The sequence below is a fragment of the Ictidomys tridecemlineatus genome, chromosome 2 (assembly GCF_052094955.1).
Source record: "Ictidomys tridecemlineatus isolate mIctTri1 chromosome 2, mIctTri1.hap1, whole genome shotgun sequence".
Classification (NCBI taxonomy): domain Eukaryota; kingdom Metazoa; phylum Chordata; class Mammalia; order Rodentia; family Sciuridae; genus Ictidomys; species Ictidomys tridecemlineatus.
Genome location: NC_135478.1, coordinates 6,364,577 through 6,382,850, shown reverse-complemented (window position 1 = coordinate 6,382,850; position 18,274 = coordinate 6,364,577). Strand labels below are relative to the sequence as shown.

At 36.6% G+C, this 18,274-nt stretch overlaps 1 protein-coding gene and 1 pseudogene across 1 annotated transcript; one reads left to right on the top strand and one right to left on the bottom strand.

The window, feature by feature from the left end:
- The first annotated feature begins 691 nt into the window (after positions 1–691).
- On the top strand, positions 692–1,424 carry LOC101962841 (dnaJ homolog subfamily B member 6 pseudogene; annotated as a pseudogene).
- Positions 1,425–2,321: 897 nt separating this feature from the next.
- Positions 2,322–3,237, bottom strand: LOC101962562 (olfactory receptor 7E24). The gene has a single exon (XM_013366105.3). It carries the CDS (start codon positions 3,150–3,152, stop codon positions 2,322–2,324), a length of 831 nt encoding a protein of 276 aa, XP_013221559.2. The 5' UTR covers positions 3,153–3,237.
- Positions 3,238–18,274: the final 15,037 nt, after the last annotated feature.

Here is an 18,274-nt window from a genome sequence, read left to right as displayed (position 1 = left end):
GAGAGATTTATTTTTGGCTCATGGTTTCAGAGGTTTCAGTCCATTTCCACTTGGCTCCCTTGATGTGGGCCAGTGGCAGCACAATACATCATGGCAGGAGTTGTGGGGGCGGGGAGTACTTCTCAGTTCAAGGTAGCTGGGAAGCAAAAAGAGAGACAAAGACACCACCATCACTGTGTCCTCTTCAAGAGCATGACCCCAATGACATAATTTTCTCTTAATAGGCCCCACTTCCTAAAAGCTCCACCATTTCCCAATAAAGCACCAGAACAGACAAGCCTTCACCACATGGGCCAAACTATAACAAGTTTGGTTGTACCCCAGCCATCAGAAAGTTTACATCATTTTAAAGCTCTTTCCATTTACCAGAGGTCCAGAAGTCTAACCAGGGGTGCATGTAATGAGTTACATTTTAAAACTCTTTCCAGTTTCCAAATTAGCAATAAAATCAAGACTTGGTAACAAATTAAAAGGTGGAGTTTTGCAGTGCACTCTGGTATGGCTGTGGATTCCTCATCCAGGTGCAGGATCCATACTCTGTACTCAGGATTGATAGGAAGAGTGTCAGAAGCTTCCCAAAGTAGAAAATTATTGCCACCAGTGTAGCAATGCCTGACCACTAGCACCTAGCTGCCTGCCCTGTCCATTTTGCTGTGTCCTCAGAGGACTTGTTCCAAAAATCTGTTAAAACATGGTGGACTACTCTGAAGTTCTAGGCATCCAGAGGCACACCTCACCTGAGGATATCAAAAAGGCATACAGGAAACTGGCTCTAAATTATCACCCAGATTTAAAAAAAAATCCTGATAATAAAGAAGAAGCAGAGAGAAAAGTCAAACACCTAGCTGAGGCATGTGAGGTGTTATCAGATGCTATCTGTTAAATTGATTTGAATTCACCCCCAGCCCAACAACTCATTCTTGTCATTAATGTCAAGTATGGCAAAGAAGGCGTAAATAGTGCAGGTGGAGGTGGAAGTTATTTTGACAGTCTGAGTTTGGCTTCACATTCTGGAACTCAGATGTTGTCTTCTGGGAAGTTTTTGGTGGAAGGGGCCCATTTTTCTTGGACTTCTTTGAAGATCTATTTGAAGACTATTTGGGAACTGAAGGGGTCCCAGAGGAAACATAAATCGAGGTGCGTGCTCATTTTTCTCTGCTTTAAGTGAATTTCCATCATTTGGAAGTGGATTTTATTCATTTGGGTTACTATGTTACGGTGGCCTTACTTTATTCTCTTCTACATCATTTGGTGGCAGTGGGATGGGTGACTTCAAATCTATATCAACTTCTACCAAAACGGTAAATGACAGAAAAATCACTACAAAAAGAATTATTGAGAATGTTAAAGAAAGAGTAGAAATTAAAGAGAACAACCAGTTGAAGTCCTTAACGATAAATGGTAAGGAGCTGCTGCTACGCTAGGATAACAAGCAATTCAACACAGGCAATTAACAGAAATGTTAAACTATAACAAGCTCCATTTGAGGATTAAAAGGAACATTTTTTTGAAGATTTTAGATGAAATCGACTTTTAGTAAAATTGTATCCAATCTAAAGTATTTATAAACAGCTCGTCAGAGTCCCTGTTTGGCATAGACTGTGAGTTTATTGTTGGATCTACACAATATAACCATTTTTTTGGTCTTTAAAATTGTTTCAATCTCTGTATGCACTTTACTTTTTTATTAAACATAATCCAAGGAGAGCCTTTGAATAGTTCTAGAATAAGATTTTATCCTAATACCAGCATGGATCTGCTTTCTCTTGTGTTTGACATGTGAGCCAGTGTATGACTATGAGCTAACATTGCCAGAATGAGGCTCCTATAGAAGTAATTTGTTTTTTTTTCTGGTATCTAATAATGAAAGATATTAATGCATTAAATGTAATACATTTCTTGTTTAATATAAATTTAAGAATGTTTTCTAGATGTGCATGAATGCTGGCAACTTAGTAAAGTTTTGACAACTGTTTAAATGTGCAATAATAAGCTTAGGTTTAAAAATCTGGTAAACTAGATCTTTGTCATTTGTTTTTTAAATAAATGTGAAAATAAAAGTGAATGTGCAAAATTCAGTGACATTAATTAAATGCATGCTGTTTTACTAGCATAACTATCATCCATCTTTAGAAACTTCATCTTCCTGCACTGAAACATTGTACCTAATTTAAAATTCTCCATTTCTTACCCAACCTGGCAATGAACATTCTGCTATAAAATCTGATGGGAGATTAAACCCATTACACTATAAAAGTAGTGTGACCATGGAGGTAGAGTGTATCAATCTGGATGTTTAGATTTGCTACCTTTTCCTGAGATTAGACTATTCTTCTGTGGAGCCTAAGCAGAGAGCTTTTAATTTCTTGGTTCCTCAGGCTGTAGATGAAGGGGTTCAGCATAGGGGCGACCACCATGTAAATCACTGAGGTCACTGCACTCTTAGTGGGAGAAGATGACACTGATGTACCCAGATATGCTCCACTGCCTGTTCCAAAGTATAAGCAAACCACGGCCAGGTGAGAGCCACAGGTGGAGAAGGCTTTGTACTTCCCACCTGTTGATGGGATCCTCAGAATGGAGGAAACAATTTTATAATAAGAGAAAAGGATTCCTGAGATTGGAAAAAATCCAAATAAAGCAGCACCCAAATACATGATTATATTGTTGGCAAAGGTGTCATATAAGCTAAGGTTGAGAAGTTGAGAAGGGTCACAAAAGAAGTTAAAAATTTCTACATTCCTAAAGCAGGTAAGTTTACATGCAATCACAGTATGCAGGAGGGATTCCAAAAGGCTGACTAAAACAGACATGGATACTAGGAAGCTACAGAAGCGAGGGTTCATGATGACTAAGTAACGCAGCGGGTGACAGATGGCGACAAACCGGTCATAGGCCATTACACTAAGAAGCATGTCATCCATACATCCAAAAAGGATAAAAAGAGACATCTGTGTCAGGCAGCCCACATAGGAGATGGCTCTGCTGTGAGTTTGCATGTTCACAATCAATTTGGGGACTGTGGTGGAGGTGAAACCAATGTCAGCCAAGGACAGGTTGGAGAGGAAGAAGTACATGGGGGTGTGGAGGTGGGAGTCAGAGCTGACGGCCAGGATGATGAGCAGGTTCCCAAGGACAGTGACCAGGTACATGGACAGGAACAGTCCACATAAGATTGGCTGAGGTTCTGGATCCTCTGAGAATCCCAGAAGATGGAATTCAGAGACATCTGTGAGATTTTGTGGTTCCACGTTGCTGAGACAACTTTTACAAAAGAAAAGAGTGTTGGGAAAACAAACAAACAAAAAGAATAGGAATCCATCACTCTACATACATTTTGAAATCAAGTATTCTACAAGTAAATTATTCATATTCATATATATTCATCAGTATTTCTCACTTTTAACAAACCAAATATACTTGAATTCTTTTATTTTTATGTGCTATTCACCTCTTTATATAAATACCTACCTTAGAGGCCTTCCACTGAACAATGTTATAAGGCCAAAAATACCAGAGCCATGATCACAGTAAATTACAGTCCCTGCTTTTATATATAATTTTATATTTTTATGTGCTGCTGAGGATTTAACCCAGTGCCTCACAGTGCTAGGCAAGTGTTCTACTACTGAGCTACACCCCCAGCCCAATATCTCATTCTTCCGGGAAAAAAGAGAGACTAAGAAATATATTTTATCCTTTAAGAGAAAAAAAAAGTTATTCTAATTAAAGGAAACAGAGAAGCAGCAAGCATACATTATTCTAGGAGTGCAGCACAATTTTCCTTGACTTTGGGTGTTTGCAAACATTCTAAAGAGCTTGGATTGCATCATCTAAACATTAAGTTAAAGTTTACAGTTCAGAAAATAAAAGTGCTTCCATTAGTTCCCAGGAGTTTTTTTCATCATTCTTGGGTTTTCTGAATTCCCTCCTTGTGAATGTTAGTACTCAGTGAAATATTATTTATCTTTCAAAAATTGTTTAACATATACCTTCTAACCTTGGCTTTCATGGTCTTCAAATATAGATTTGAATTTAAATTTAAATGCATGTAATTATACAACATTGGTGACCACAAATATGACATTAGGGTACATTGTACCTACTAATGATATAAAACAATTTTTTGTAGTAGCTGGACACAATACCTTTGTTTTATTTATTTTTATGTGGTGCTGAGGATCGAACCCAGGGCCCTACACACACTAGGCAAGCGCTCTACCACTGAGCCACAACCCCAGCCCAAAACCATAAAATCTTAAGAAACACTTTTGAATATTCTAAATTTTATCCAGGTTTTCTTCTATCAAATCAATTCAAACTCAGTAAAATATCTGGTATGGAAGATAGGTCTTTGCTTTTCAAATTGTTTTCCTTTGTATAATGTCTGGTCATGTTGTTTCATTGCTTTTCTGATTATAAAGCCTTTTATTTATAGCTGATGACTTTGAACCCAGGGAAGTTGCAATTTGAGTCTCAGCCTTCTTAGGTTTAGTCAAACTTTTTTGTTGTTTTGCTTTTGTATGTTTTTGGTACAAACATTGAACCCAGGGGCACTTTAACACTAAGCCACATCCACAGCCCTTTTTTAAGTTTTTATTTTTTGACAGGATGCCACTAAGTTGCTCAGGGCCTCACTAAATGCTGAGGCTGGCTTCAAACTTGCTATCCTCCTGCCTCAACCTTCTAAGTAGTAGAATTAGAGGTGTGCATCACAGTGCCCAGCTAGTTAATAGATTTTTAAATCAATCTTTGCTGATATATGAGTTGCATTTTGTTACATCAGATACCTGAAGGAAACTTGGGCTCATTATTTTGTCAGCTCTCACTGATTAATGCTGTAATCAAGAAACAATGCAAAGGAGAAAGTTCAGGGAATCATGTGAAAAAGCACATGAAAAGTTGTGTCATCTGTAATCTGGGGAAATTAATGGCCTACTTTACATGATTTTTTAATTGTGAAAAATCTCTTAAATTATGCATCAAATATATTCAGATACTTATCAATATGTTGACCTGTGGGTATTTCAAACTATATAGATACTCTAGCCACAGAGCCAACCCTGGTTATTTATAGTCTGCATGTGAAGTTCTGCTGGATTTTTTTTTTTAAACCAAGGTTGAGAACCAGTGGCTTAGAATATTTCCTGGCATTTACAAATGATGCAATAATATTACCTGTCATTACTCTCAATAAAACTGATAACTAATTTGAAAATGCAAACATTTAATTATATTTGCTTCATTACCAATATTTTATTGAGATTGGAATTATTACCCAATACCTTTGAGTTCTCACTCTCATGACCTGATTCCCTTTCTCCTGCACACCTGCCCCCAGTACGCAATTATTGCCATGATTTAGAGAATAAAACTTCCTTTCAGAATTCTTGTGTCAGTATTGACTTAGATATCCATGAAGAGTATCTTAAAACATTTACCTAAACAATCCCTGAAGCTATTCTAAGTATTGTTCAGTAGTACACTTATCGGCCCTGTAATGCAATGGTTGACATTGACATGTGATTTCCAGTCTCTTTCAAGTATGCACATTTACTTCAATTGCTTTAACTGGGCACAGCATTATCTCAAGGGAGACATCATTTAATTTTCATTTATTATTAAAACAATCCTTTCTAAATTTTTGTGCCTCAGTCCATATCATATAGGAAAGAATTTCCACATAATATATGCATGGAAGGTTAATGTTTGACTTCCAACAACTGATGCATCATCCATTTACTATTAATCACCTATATTTATTGTCCCAGTTTTTAAAAATTTTCATTATTTTCTGCATCCACTGATTTTTTTTATTTTTAATATTTTTGGCCACAGGGATTGTACCACTGAGCCATTTCCTCAGCACTTTTTGTTTGTTTATTTAGGTGGGGGTCTCACTATGTTGATTAGGGTCTCACTAAATTGCTGACACGGACCTTGAATTTGCTAAGTTTTTATTTTTTAATAAACATCCAACATCCTGAGCCACTGGGATTACAGGTGTGCAATACTACACCTGGCTACATCCTCTTATTCTTAAGACATACCATCAAAAACATCCCTACAGTCTATCTGGTAATAATTCTTCCATGAAAAGTCATAAAGAAATTTTATCTTGCATAGGGAATATGTTTCCATTGATACAGTGGAGGAGGGGCAGCTTGAGACAGGAGCAGTGTAATGAACATTTTATTCCCATGGCTTTGACCTGTTTCTATGAGCAGAATGTGTATAAATCTGCCCCTCTGTTGCTTATTGTACCTCATGGAAATAGGAAGAATAAAACTCAGCTCAACAACACATGTGGCACCTAAGGGAAACCTAGAAAATAACAAGTTTATTCTTTGTGGTTTCTTAATTAAAGAATTCAATCATTGTGCAAATAGTGAGTTAATAGATTAATACAGGTACTAAAGGGCACTAAGACCCTGGAATCATGTAACACTCAGTGTTTCAGCACAAGGTTTACTTTTTCTGTCAGCCTTGTTTTCTTTTTATAAACCCATAAAAATCTCTGCCATCATCTGAATTATTGAAGATGTTGTGGATGCTGCTGATTGGAAGTGTAGGGCTTACATGTCCATAACACAGATATGAACATGAGCTATTTTGTCCCTGGTTCTATGAGACATTCTGTAAAGGATGAAAGTGCAGGCAGGGAATTGCCATGTGTTTTGAAGTCATAATCAGGCCAGGTTTTGTGAACCAAGTCTAGCCTATTAAACATTTTAACAGAGCTTTTTTAATGCCTCTTCTGTGCAAAGAAAGGCATAGTCTCTGTGCAATTGGAGATGAAAGAGTTAATCATTCGTCATTCTTCTCCACATACATATGATATTCTTACATAAGAACAAAAATAAAATGTCCCTTTATAGAAATAGGAAAACATAAACCATAACTTTATGCCATGGGATACATTATTTCAATGGTATAAAGTTAACTTTAGTATTAACGATAAATATAAAATTCATTTTGATCTTATTTTATGCATTCGTCATGTGTTAATCACATAGGAAACACACCTTAACTGGATAATCCTTATTCAAAGCAGTTGCACCGCCCAGGGACAAATGTGATGACAATGCTGAATCTCAGAGACACTAACAACTTGCCCTAAGTAACAGAAGCAATAAATGCACCTGAGAACATTCACAATTAAATTGTAAGTCCCTGAATCCAATTCAGTGAACTTCTTGTTTTTCAATAATCAGAAAGTTTTGAAAAGATCCAGGATTGTAATGCATCCAAGGTATATTTTTAAGACTCACTCCAATTTTCTGAGTAGGAACAAAATAAAGACCTTAATTTGTGCCTCCTTTGAAGAATGGGTGAGTTAATTATAAAAACGGAGGAGAATATGCACAGCCACAGGAGTATCCAGGATTGAGGGCAAGACAAATACCTGCTGAATTACTCTATGTCTGCATTCTGTGGTTCTTGTGTATGATCCTAGCCGTTCTGTCTATCATTGATGTAGGAGGTGAAAACCACTTCTCTGCCCTGGGGTCTACCAGAAGCCCCCAAAGAAAAGAACACAGTGAACAAAAAGTCCATTTTCGGGCAGACAGTAGAGTGAAATGTTTAGTTGTGTGGTCAAGTGGACAACCTTTCAGGATGCTCCTAGCAAAATGCCCTGTGTCTGCAGTAAGCAAGCCTCAACCAGACTTCACTATTAGCTTCCTAACAAGTTGGCACAGGATATAAAAAAAATGCTGTGTTCCTTCCCCTTTCTGGAGTATAATAAGAATGTGGGCACTTATACAGTGAGGAAGATCATGCAGATGAAATAAAACAAGATATATAGACCACAAATCTCCAAGCCTGTGCACATTAAGGAACCTCTCACTCAGTAATGTTTCAAGATATTATGATTGCTGTCACTTCCTTCTCATTATCATCACTTTCACATATAAATGTATGTGTTTAGCGAGATTCATTTGCTGCTCTCATGGGTGAGATGTCTCCGGGAAGTAGAACTAATGTGGAAGGAAACAAAACTTTGAATGAGATTTATGGGAAACACCCCACTAAAACCAAGAACACAAATTTCATGGATCTTATACTTGAAAATTTAAACAACAGCACCCTATCATCTGGCTGCACAATCCATCTATCATGCTTGTCCATACAATGTGGAAACAATGCTTCCCACAGCCCTTCAGCCCTCCACTATCTCCCTTAGCACTTACAGGGTCATGCTGCTTCCCTGCTGGGTTGTGATGAAGAACTGCAGGTCCAGCACCCCTGATCTTCCTGGTGCCCAGTGATAACTCAGTCTTTCCTCAGGATTGAGATGAATAATACAGTATAATGTACAGCTTCCAAATGTAGACAGTGATTGAGATCAGACACAGGCATGGAGCCCACTGGACTTGGCACACTTGGCACTGGCTCATTATATGACTTTGTAGGCTCTGACGATTAGTCAAATTGGTCCATGTTATCAGTCTCTGGGGACTTCCTAATATTAGTAGAGAGAGAAGAAGAGAGTATGAATGTCTACAAAAGTTCTTGGGCTCTTCCTGTACTCAGAGATTGATCATGTGTACTATTTACATAGTTTATTTTCTTTTATTTCCACTTTTACTACGGTAAAATATAAAAGCCAAAAAAATGGTTACCTTTTTAACCATTGTTAAGTTCATAGTTTGAGGACATTAATTACATTCACGTAATTGTACAAACATCACCATCAACCATCCTCATAAATTCTTCATCTTTCCGATTTAAATCTTGGTACACATTTCTAAAACTTGCCATTCCTCCCATCCCCACCCTGGTCACCACCAACAGGAGAAATTAAAATCTTTAAACTACATAAGCAATGTAACCAAGAAGGCAGGATTATAGATCTAGATGTTCAGTTTTCTAGATTTTATGTCCTACATTACAAAAGGAAGCCACAGAGTCTGAGGTTGGAATGCTCTGCTGGGAAGCCTCTCAGGCGTGTTTTACATCCCAGTTCCTTGGAACATAGGTGAAGGGATTCAGCACGTGGGTGACCTCAGTGTACATCGCTGAAACCACCACATTCCTCTTGGGAGAATGTGGTGCAGCTGAACTGAGGTACATTTCAAGGTCTGTTCAATAAAACAAGCAAATAATAGACAGGTTAGACCCCCAGGTAGATAAGACTTTATACATCCCACTTGATAGTGGGAGACTTAGATTAGCAGAAATGATTCTATAGTAAGAGAAAAGAATCCTTGAGATGAAAACAAACAAACAAAACAAAACATCCAACAACAACAAATATGGCACCAGCAAAATACATGACTATGTGCTTGGTGATGGTGACAGAACAGGAAAACTTGAGGAAGGCCATAGCTGAAACTAAAAATTTCCACATCCTGGAAGGAGCTAAGTTGTAAACCATGCAAATTATGTGGCAAGGGCTCCAAAAGGCTAACCAAACTATACATAACAATTGACAAACCACAGAGTGAGGGTTCTGGATGTAGGTAATGCAGGGGATGACAGATGACCACAAACTGGTCATAGTTCATCACCATCAGAAGCAGATCACCTGTATTTTTAAAAAAATGATAAAAAGAAACATCTGTGTCAGGCAGCCCACATAAGCGATGACTCTGCTATGAGTTTGGATGTCCAAAATCATCTTTGGGACTGTGATGGAGATGAAGCAGATGTCAGCCAAGGACAGGTTGGAAAGGAAGAAGAACATGGGGGTGTGGAGGTGGGAGTCAGAGCTTATGGCCAGGATGATGAGCAGGATCCCAATAGTGACCAGGTACATAGACAGAAATAATCCAAGGATGACAGACTGCATTTTGGATACTCTGAGAGTCCCAGGAGATGGAATTCTGAGACATGGACTAAGATTTGTGGTTATATATCACTTGGACACAATTTGCAAAAGAAAAGAGAATTGGAAAAATGAAACAAGCAAACATGCATCCTACATTCTGTATATATTTAATAATTCACAAGTCCACACTTGAAATCCATATACCTTTAGTAATATTTCTTATTTGTGACCATTTTGATATTTCTAAAAATCTTTCATTATTGGTTTCTGTATGATTCACTTGCTACAGTATACTTCCGATTTATAGCCTCTCAACTGAACAATGTTAGAAGACCAAGAACATTAGAGATAACAAGGGCATGTTCATAGTAAAATATAGTCTACTCATTTAAGGAAAAAAAAAGACAATTAAAAGCATCTTTCCCACTTTGAGAAAAGAATTTTCTGATTAAAAGAAATTGAGTCAGTTTATTTAGTTTTTTTTATACCAAGACAATGAAATATATTCCTTTGATATAAAATATTTATAAACACACTGTATTATTTGAACACTAACAATAACCTCTTGTACATTTTTAAAAGCCATAAAAAAGGATTGTAAAAGTCTTGACCATAAAAAATTGATAAATCTTTAAATAGACAGATGTGTTTAAACTGACGTAGAAGTTACTTTTCATTTTTTCTCTCTATAATGAAAATAGAAGGGAGACTGTTAGGGTAGAGTAAATGTATCAGGAGGATGGAGGATGGAAGGGAAAAGGGAGGTACTAAGGAATTGACTTCATCATATTATATTAGGTGCAAGTATATGTCATTGTGACATCATACATGTCACAATGAAGTATAATGTATATTGATGTATACATTATGTATACATATGTCACTATGTATAATTATCATGTATCAATAAAAATTTTAAAAGCTACTCTACATCTACTATGAATGTGAAAGTTTAATAAAATAGGTACTTGTCACTCCGTTTTTCTGTATGCTTAACAAAACACTGTTAAAATCTTAAGAACTGTTTGCTAATCTTGTTCCCAGAATGTGCCAACTGCAGAATGTAACTTCCCTCCCTGCCCTCTCCAAGGAAAGTATATAAGCTCTGCTTAAGCTGTTCTCAGGGCTCTTTGCTCTATTCAAGTGAGCTCTGAGCCCCAGCAAGCTGGACCCCCAATAAACCCTTTGCTGTTGCATGAGACAGTCTCTTGGTGGTCTCTTCCTCTGACGCTAGCCCAACCTTTACAAATGTATACATTTATATGTATTGAAATATAACATTACCCTATTAATATGTATAATCTTTGTGTTTTTCTGTATCGATAAAATAAATTTAAAGAGATAAATAATTCATTGAATCTTAATTGACATTTTCAAAGACATCTTTCAAATGGCTATGAAGTATATGAAAACATTAATGTTGGGCTGGGGATGTGGCTCAAGCGGTAGCACCCTCGCCTGGCATGCACACGGAGATGGGTTCGATCCTCAACACCACATAATAAAGATGTTGTGTCTGCGGAAAACTAAAAAATAAATATTAAAAAATTCTCTCTCTCTCTCTCTCTCTCTCTCTCTCTCTCTCTCTCTCTCTCTCTCTCTCTCTCAAAAAAAAAAAAAAAAACATTAATGTTCGGTATCATTAACCTTCATGGAAATGAAAACTTAAATCACAATGTCACTTCACACCCATTGGAACGACTGTCTTAAAAAATAATAATAATAATAAGTGTAGGTGAAGATTTGGAAAAGGGACTATTGAATGCTATTATTAGGAATATAGATAAGTGCAGACATATGGAAAATGCTATGGAGCCCCATCAAAAATTAAAAATACAACAACCATATTCTGTAGCAATTCCAGGACTGAGTATAGATTAAAAAGATATGAAATGAATATGTCAAAAGATATATGAACTCCAATTTTCAAGGAAACATTAGTCACTCTTATGGATTCAACATAAGAATCCATAGTGAGAACCATCGATAAAGTAATGTGGTCAAATACACAATAGAATACTACTTAAGCATGAAAAGAAGGAAATTCCATCATTTTCTGCTAAGCAGATGAACCTGTATAAAATCCGGTTAAGACAAATGAGCCAGGCATAGAAAGACAAACACCACATGACCTCACTTCTATGTGTAATCTAAAATGTCAAACTCATTGGAATTTCATGAAAATCAAAAGAGATCAGTGGAGGAAACGGTCCAGAGGGTGAGGGGGGGGGGACTGCTGGGGAGTATTATTGGCCAAACTGTACTGTTGAAAAAACATGTAACAATGAATCCCATCATTATGACCAATGTACCAATAAAAATGTGCAAAGAGGGGGGGGGAAGCTCTGAAATAAGAAAAAAGTCAAACTCATGGAAACAGTAAAATGCTGACTGGCATAGTCTCTGGGGTGGTGGAATGGAGAGATGTTTATCAGAGGACACAAAATTTTAGTTAGGATGAACAGCTTCAAGATATGTATTATACTGAATATAGGTAATAAATGTACAAATTTAAAAAATGGAAAGACACCATATGGAATGGAGAAAATATTTGCAAAATGTGTATCTGATAAGGGCCTCATATCCAGAATATATAAGAGATTTTGCAGATAAGAAATAAAAATACTATCAAAACAAAGCTTCCAAATAAACCCAATTTAAAAAGACATTCCTCAACATATTTATACACTGCAAAAGCACATGAAAAGATCTTCAATGAGTCATAGAGAAATGTAAATCAAAAGTACGAGAACCAATTCTTAATCCATGGGGGGCTATAACTTTCAGGAAATTGAAGACAAAAATTATTGGCAAAGTGGTGAGGATATCAGGACCCTCATAATGTAAAATGAACCAGCTACTATGAAGTACAATTGGGCTGTTTCCCAAACACTTAAATATGCCATTACTATATGACCAAGCAGTCTCACTCTTGTATGCCTAATCCAAATAACTGGAAACCAATATAGCCAGTGTTCAATGATGGGCATAGGTTGTAAGGAGCACATTGCTAGCTGATTTCATCATTGTGTGAACATAGTAACTCACACTGGAACAAACTAGGATGGCTACAATGTCACTATGTGATACATATCATAGGACCAATGTCATTTATGCTGTCCATCATTGATTGAAATGACCTTATGAAGTTCATAAATTTACTCAAGGAAACACATGTGCATGAATTTCTGTAAGAGCACTCTTCATAATAGCCAAAAAATGGAAATTGCTCAGATGACAATCAGCAGATTCAGGGATAAATACCTCATGTGTATAAACAGGATGAACTATTACTCACCCATTGAGGAAGTAGAACAAGTTAATATTTACTAATAAATCAGTCAAAAGCATGAAGAAAAATAGAAATGAGGGAAGAAAGGGATAAAGAAAATAAAAATATTTTTCACAAAATGAAAAACAAAAAAATGGAGTTTCCAAAGGCAACACATCAGTATGAATATAGGAACAAACCTGAAATAAAAGGCAGATCCCAGCTTTCAGGGTGAAAATAAAGTACTGCTCATATAGAAACAGAAGAGCAAAGTTTGGAGGGAAGGCTCAATGTCATGTCTACAGGACTTTTCTTCCCAATCTTCCTCTCTCTTGAAGAAAGTGTGAATGATAAAAAATATTCTAAGAAAAGTTTTTTGAGAAAAAAAAAACCAATAACCAGCAAAGTCATGACAAGGTGGGCATTTAAATGTGATGATTTTTTATTATGTTTCCTCCAGAAAAGAACAAAAAATACAATTAAATTAATGTGGAAAACAGTAACATTTAAGCAATGATTTTTCAGGGAACCATGTCAGCATGTAATATAAATTCTTGATATCATGTTGGAATTCTGAGAAATGCCATTAAAAGTTTAACAAATTTGTAATTTGTGGACAATGTACAAGGGAGAGATATAAATATAGATATTTATAAGTATCAAGTTACAGGTGTTTTTAGAATAAAGAAAATCATCCACATCCTCACTTGAGGATTCACTTTCGTGTTCCTTAATTGTTCTTTTACCTCCTTCCCCAGAATATACACCAGGTACATGGAAGCAGAGAACCACACAGTCCTATCACAATTCCTTTTCCTGGGCCTCTCAGAGGATCCAGACCTGTAGCCCATCCTATTTGGGCTGTTGATGTCCATGATGGTCATTCTGCTTTAGAACCTGCTCATCATCCTGGCTGTCAGCTCAGACTCCCACCTCCACACCCCCATGTACTTCTTCCTCTCCAACCTGTCCTTGGTTGACATTGGCTTCATCTCCATCACGGTCCCAAAGATGCTGGTGAACATCCAGGCACAGAAAAATAACATCTCCTATATAGAATGCCTGTCTCAGGCATTTTTTTAAAAAAAACTCTCTTAACTACTAAAACTACCACATTGTAACACTACAGCTCAGTAACTGAAGATAAGCACACAAACAAGTTTTACTAGATGTGGAGGCTCATGCTTGGAACCATGGATACCTTGAGCAAGAGAGCAAGGCCTATCTTTCTTTGATGTTTGTTTTTTGTTTGTTTGTTTGTTTGAAGAGGCAAATCTTTATGGTTCTGTGGAAAAAAATATTGCTGTATAGAAATAATTAGACTGAATTTCAGAATTTCATCAGTGACTTATAAAGCCTCTTTTGTCATTTTCTTTTCAATTAATTGTCAAATATTTCTTTTTTTAATTAATTTTTTAAAATTTATATAGACCGTGGAATGCATTGCAATTCTTATTACACATATAGAGCACCATTTTTCATTTCTGGATGGATACAAAATATATTCACACCAATTAGTGTCTTCATACGTGTACTTTGGATAATGATGACCATCACATTCCACCATCATTTCTAACTCCATGCCCCGCTCCCTTGCCCTCCCATCCCTCTGCCTTATCTAGAGTTCATCTATTCCTCCCATGCTCCCCGTCCCTACCCCACTATGAATCAGCCTCCTTATATCAGAGAAAATATTTGGCATTTTATTCTTTGGGATTGGCTAACTTCACTTAGCATTATCTTCTCTAACTCCATCCATTTACCTGCAAATGCCAGGATTTTATTCTCTTTTATTGCTGAGTAATATTCCATTGTGTATATATGCCACATTGTTTTAATCCATTCATCTATTGAAGGGCATCTAGGGTGGTTCCACAGTTTAGCTATTGTGAATTGTGCTGCTATAAACCTTGATGTGGCTGTGTCCCTGTAGTATGCTGTTTTTAAGTCCTTTGGGTATATACCAAATATAGAGAGGGATAGCTATGTCAAATGGTGGTTCCATTCCCAATTTTGTAAGAAATCTCTGTACTGCTTTCCATATTGGCTGCACAAATCTGCAGTCCCACCACCAAGTATGAGTGTACCTTTTCCCCACATCCTCTCCACCCTTATTGTTGTTTGTATTCATAATAGCTTCCATTCTGACTAGAGTGAGATGAAATCTTAGAGTGGTTTTGATTTGCATTTCTCTAATTGCTAGAGATGTTGAACATTTTTTGTAAGGCCTATCTTAAAATAAAGAAAAATAAGAAGTACGGGAAATATAGCTCAGTGGTGTAGCACTTTCCTAGCAAGCATGAGGCCCTGGGTTCATTCCCAGTACTACAAAAACAAACACACACTACAGTATTCAATTTGAACTCATGAACATGCCAAGGCAGTCTCCTGCAATATCAACCATTGATATTTTTGTCAATTTTTAAAGGAATAGATAATGTGATAAAAGTATATTGGAATCGTAGCTTAGTGGTAGAGTGCTTGCCTCACATGTGTGAGGCACTGGGTTTGATTCTCAGCACCACATATAAATAAGTAAATAAAAATAAAGGTTCATCGACAACATCACTGTTCTTAGTTTTTAAAAAAAGTATATTGGACTCAGTGTTGAATATCAGAAATAATTATATAAATGATTATATTGTATACCATAAGGTAAATTGATTACTATAAACATATGGAATCAATCAAAGTTATCATTAAGTCAAATATGAAGGTAAAAGTAGAGAATATAATAGAAAAATCCAGTCAGATATGGAACAAAACAGACAATAGCTTGTGTGTAATAGATCTCCAGTGGTAATAACAAGTACTTAGGGGCACAAAATCTAACAGGAGCCTATAATTTAGAAAGAGTGGAGAAGAGTTGCAGACTCTCAGGAAACAACAATTTGGGAGAGAGGCTCTAGATTTCAAAGACAGAAGGAAGCAAAGCAATAGAGGTGGAAGAGACAGGTTCCAACAGACACTACAGTGCCTTCAAAGTGCAGGCGCTTCACCTTCACGGCTCAAGAACTGTGGAACATTCCCTTTCCCATTATCCTACAAGTAAACCCAACACCCATGTCCTCTCCTGTTGTCCTTCTTACTGCAAAACACCGACTGTGTCTGAAGCCTGTCACTGAACTTCCACTTCCCCCTGACCTGTCCATAGGAAGCCAGCTTAGGATTTGAGGAGGGCTGAGAACAGAGAAGGATGAGGGAGGGGCGCCAGGAGTGTTGTTAAATTTTCTGCAGCCTCCAAGATTGAATTCTCAATGTTTCTAATTAAATAAATTCACAGTCTTTCCATTGTCTAAGCAATTCAACCCCCTTGGAATACAAAGAAGTTTAACAGACATTTTCAGCCAATTTTGCATCTGTGGAGGAAGTGGCAGTGGGAGATGGATTTATTTCCTTCAAAAAGATCTCTTTTTTTTTCCTTTGGTTTGATTTAAAAGTCATAAGGTGTCTGCCAATGAAAATATATCTACATGGAAAATTCACAGAAATTGTCTCCTGTGATATGCCACCTTTAACAATCTAGAGATTTTAGATATCATTTCAGATACACAATGCTCTTAAAAAATAACTATTTGTAATTTTCTTTAACCTTCTAATTTTCATGTGTATTTAATTATGTATTTATTACTTTAAATTGGCAGACAAAATTGTACATATATTATGCACATATGGTACTTAGAAATATGTTATATGAGGCTTCTCTTTTTTGTGTTAATCTGACGTTGTCAATATGGTTCTTTAAAAAAATCTCTGTTTCATTAAATTTTCTCATTTTTCTAGTCTGTTTCATTTATTTCTACTCTGATCTTTATTATTTCCTTGATTCTAATAATTTGAGACTCAGTTTATTCTTATTTCTGGGCATCCTTACTATACATTAATTTGTTTGCTTGATATATTTTCACTTTTCATGTAGGTGATTATTTCTTATTCATAAAAAAGATGATCTTTGGAATAGCTGTTTCTTCTCACTATCAAACATGAGAACTTAAGTTGTGTACCAGGGTGACATTATCCTGAAACAGCTTGCTTACTTTGACCAATGAGTTTAATTAACACACTCCCATAATTTTGTATTACTTTTTAAAATCCTACTCCACCTACTCCCTTCAGCATTTCCTGAAGGCCAGTCTGGTGGAGATGAACTCCCCACAGCTTGTTTTGGAAAAATCTTTACCTCGCCTTCATTTATGAAAAAAACAGCTTTGCTAGAGAGCAGTCACAATGGGCAGTTTTTTTTATTTCAGCATACTGAGTGCATGCTCCCACTCTGACTTGGCTTGTAATATTTATGCAGAGAAGTGTGCTGTGAGGCCTACTGCATATACCTGGAAAAACTTGTGGGTTTTGGGGATAAAGGAACTGAATAGGCACTTCACAGAAGAAGAAATATGAATGGTCAAAAAATATATAAAAGAATGTTCAACATCTCTAGCAACTGAAGAACACAAATTAAAAACTACAATGAGATTCCATCTCACTCCAGAAGGGCAATTATTAAGAATACAAGTTACAATAAATGTTTGTGAGTTGTCGGAAGAAAAGGTTCACTTATACACTGCTGGTGGGAGTCCAAAATCGGTGTAACCACTCTGGAAAGCAGTATGGAGATTCCTTAGAAGATCTGGAATGGAACCACTATTTGACCCAGTTGTCCACTCCTCAGCTTATACCCAAAGGACATAAAATCAGCATACTAGAGTGACACATCCACATCAATGTTTATAGCAGTTAATTCACAATATCCAAGGCTACAGAATCAACCTAGGTGCCCTTCAACAGATGAATGGGTCAAGAAAATGTGGTATGATACACATGGAATACTAGTTAGAAATAAGGAAGAATGAAATTATGGCATTAGCAGGTAAATCTATGGATGGAACTGTGGAATGTCATGCTAAGTGAAATAAGCCAGTCCCTCAAAATTAAAGGTTAAATATTCTCTCTGACATGTGGATGCTAACCCATAACAATGGAGGGTAAGCAGGGATAGTATAGAAGTTTGTTGTATTTGACAAAGGGGAATGAAGGGAAGGGAGAAGGGTTGGGAATAGGAAAGACATTAGAATGAATGGGTCATAATTTTCCTATGCTCAAAATTGAATTCACAACCAGTTTAACTCCACAGCATGTTCAACCACAAGAATGTGATGAAAATGGTGATGGGTTGCCACCCATGTGTATATAATACGTATAATATGTGAAAATACACCCTATGGTCATGTATA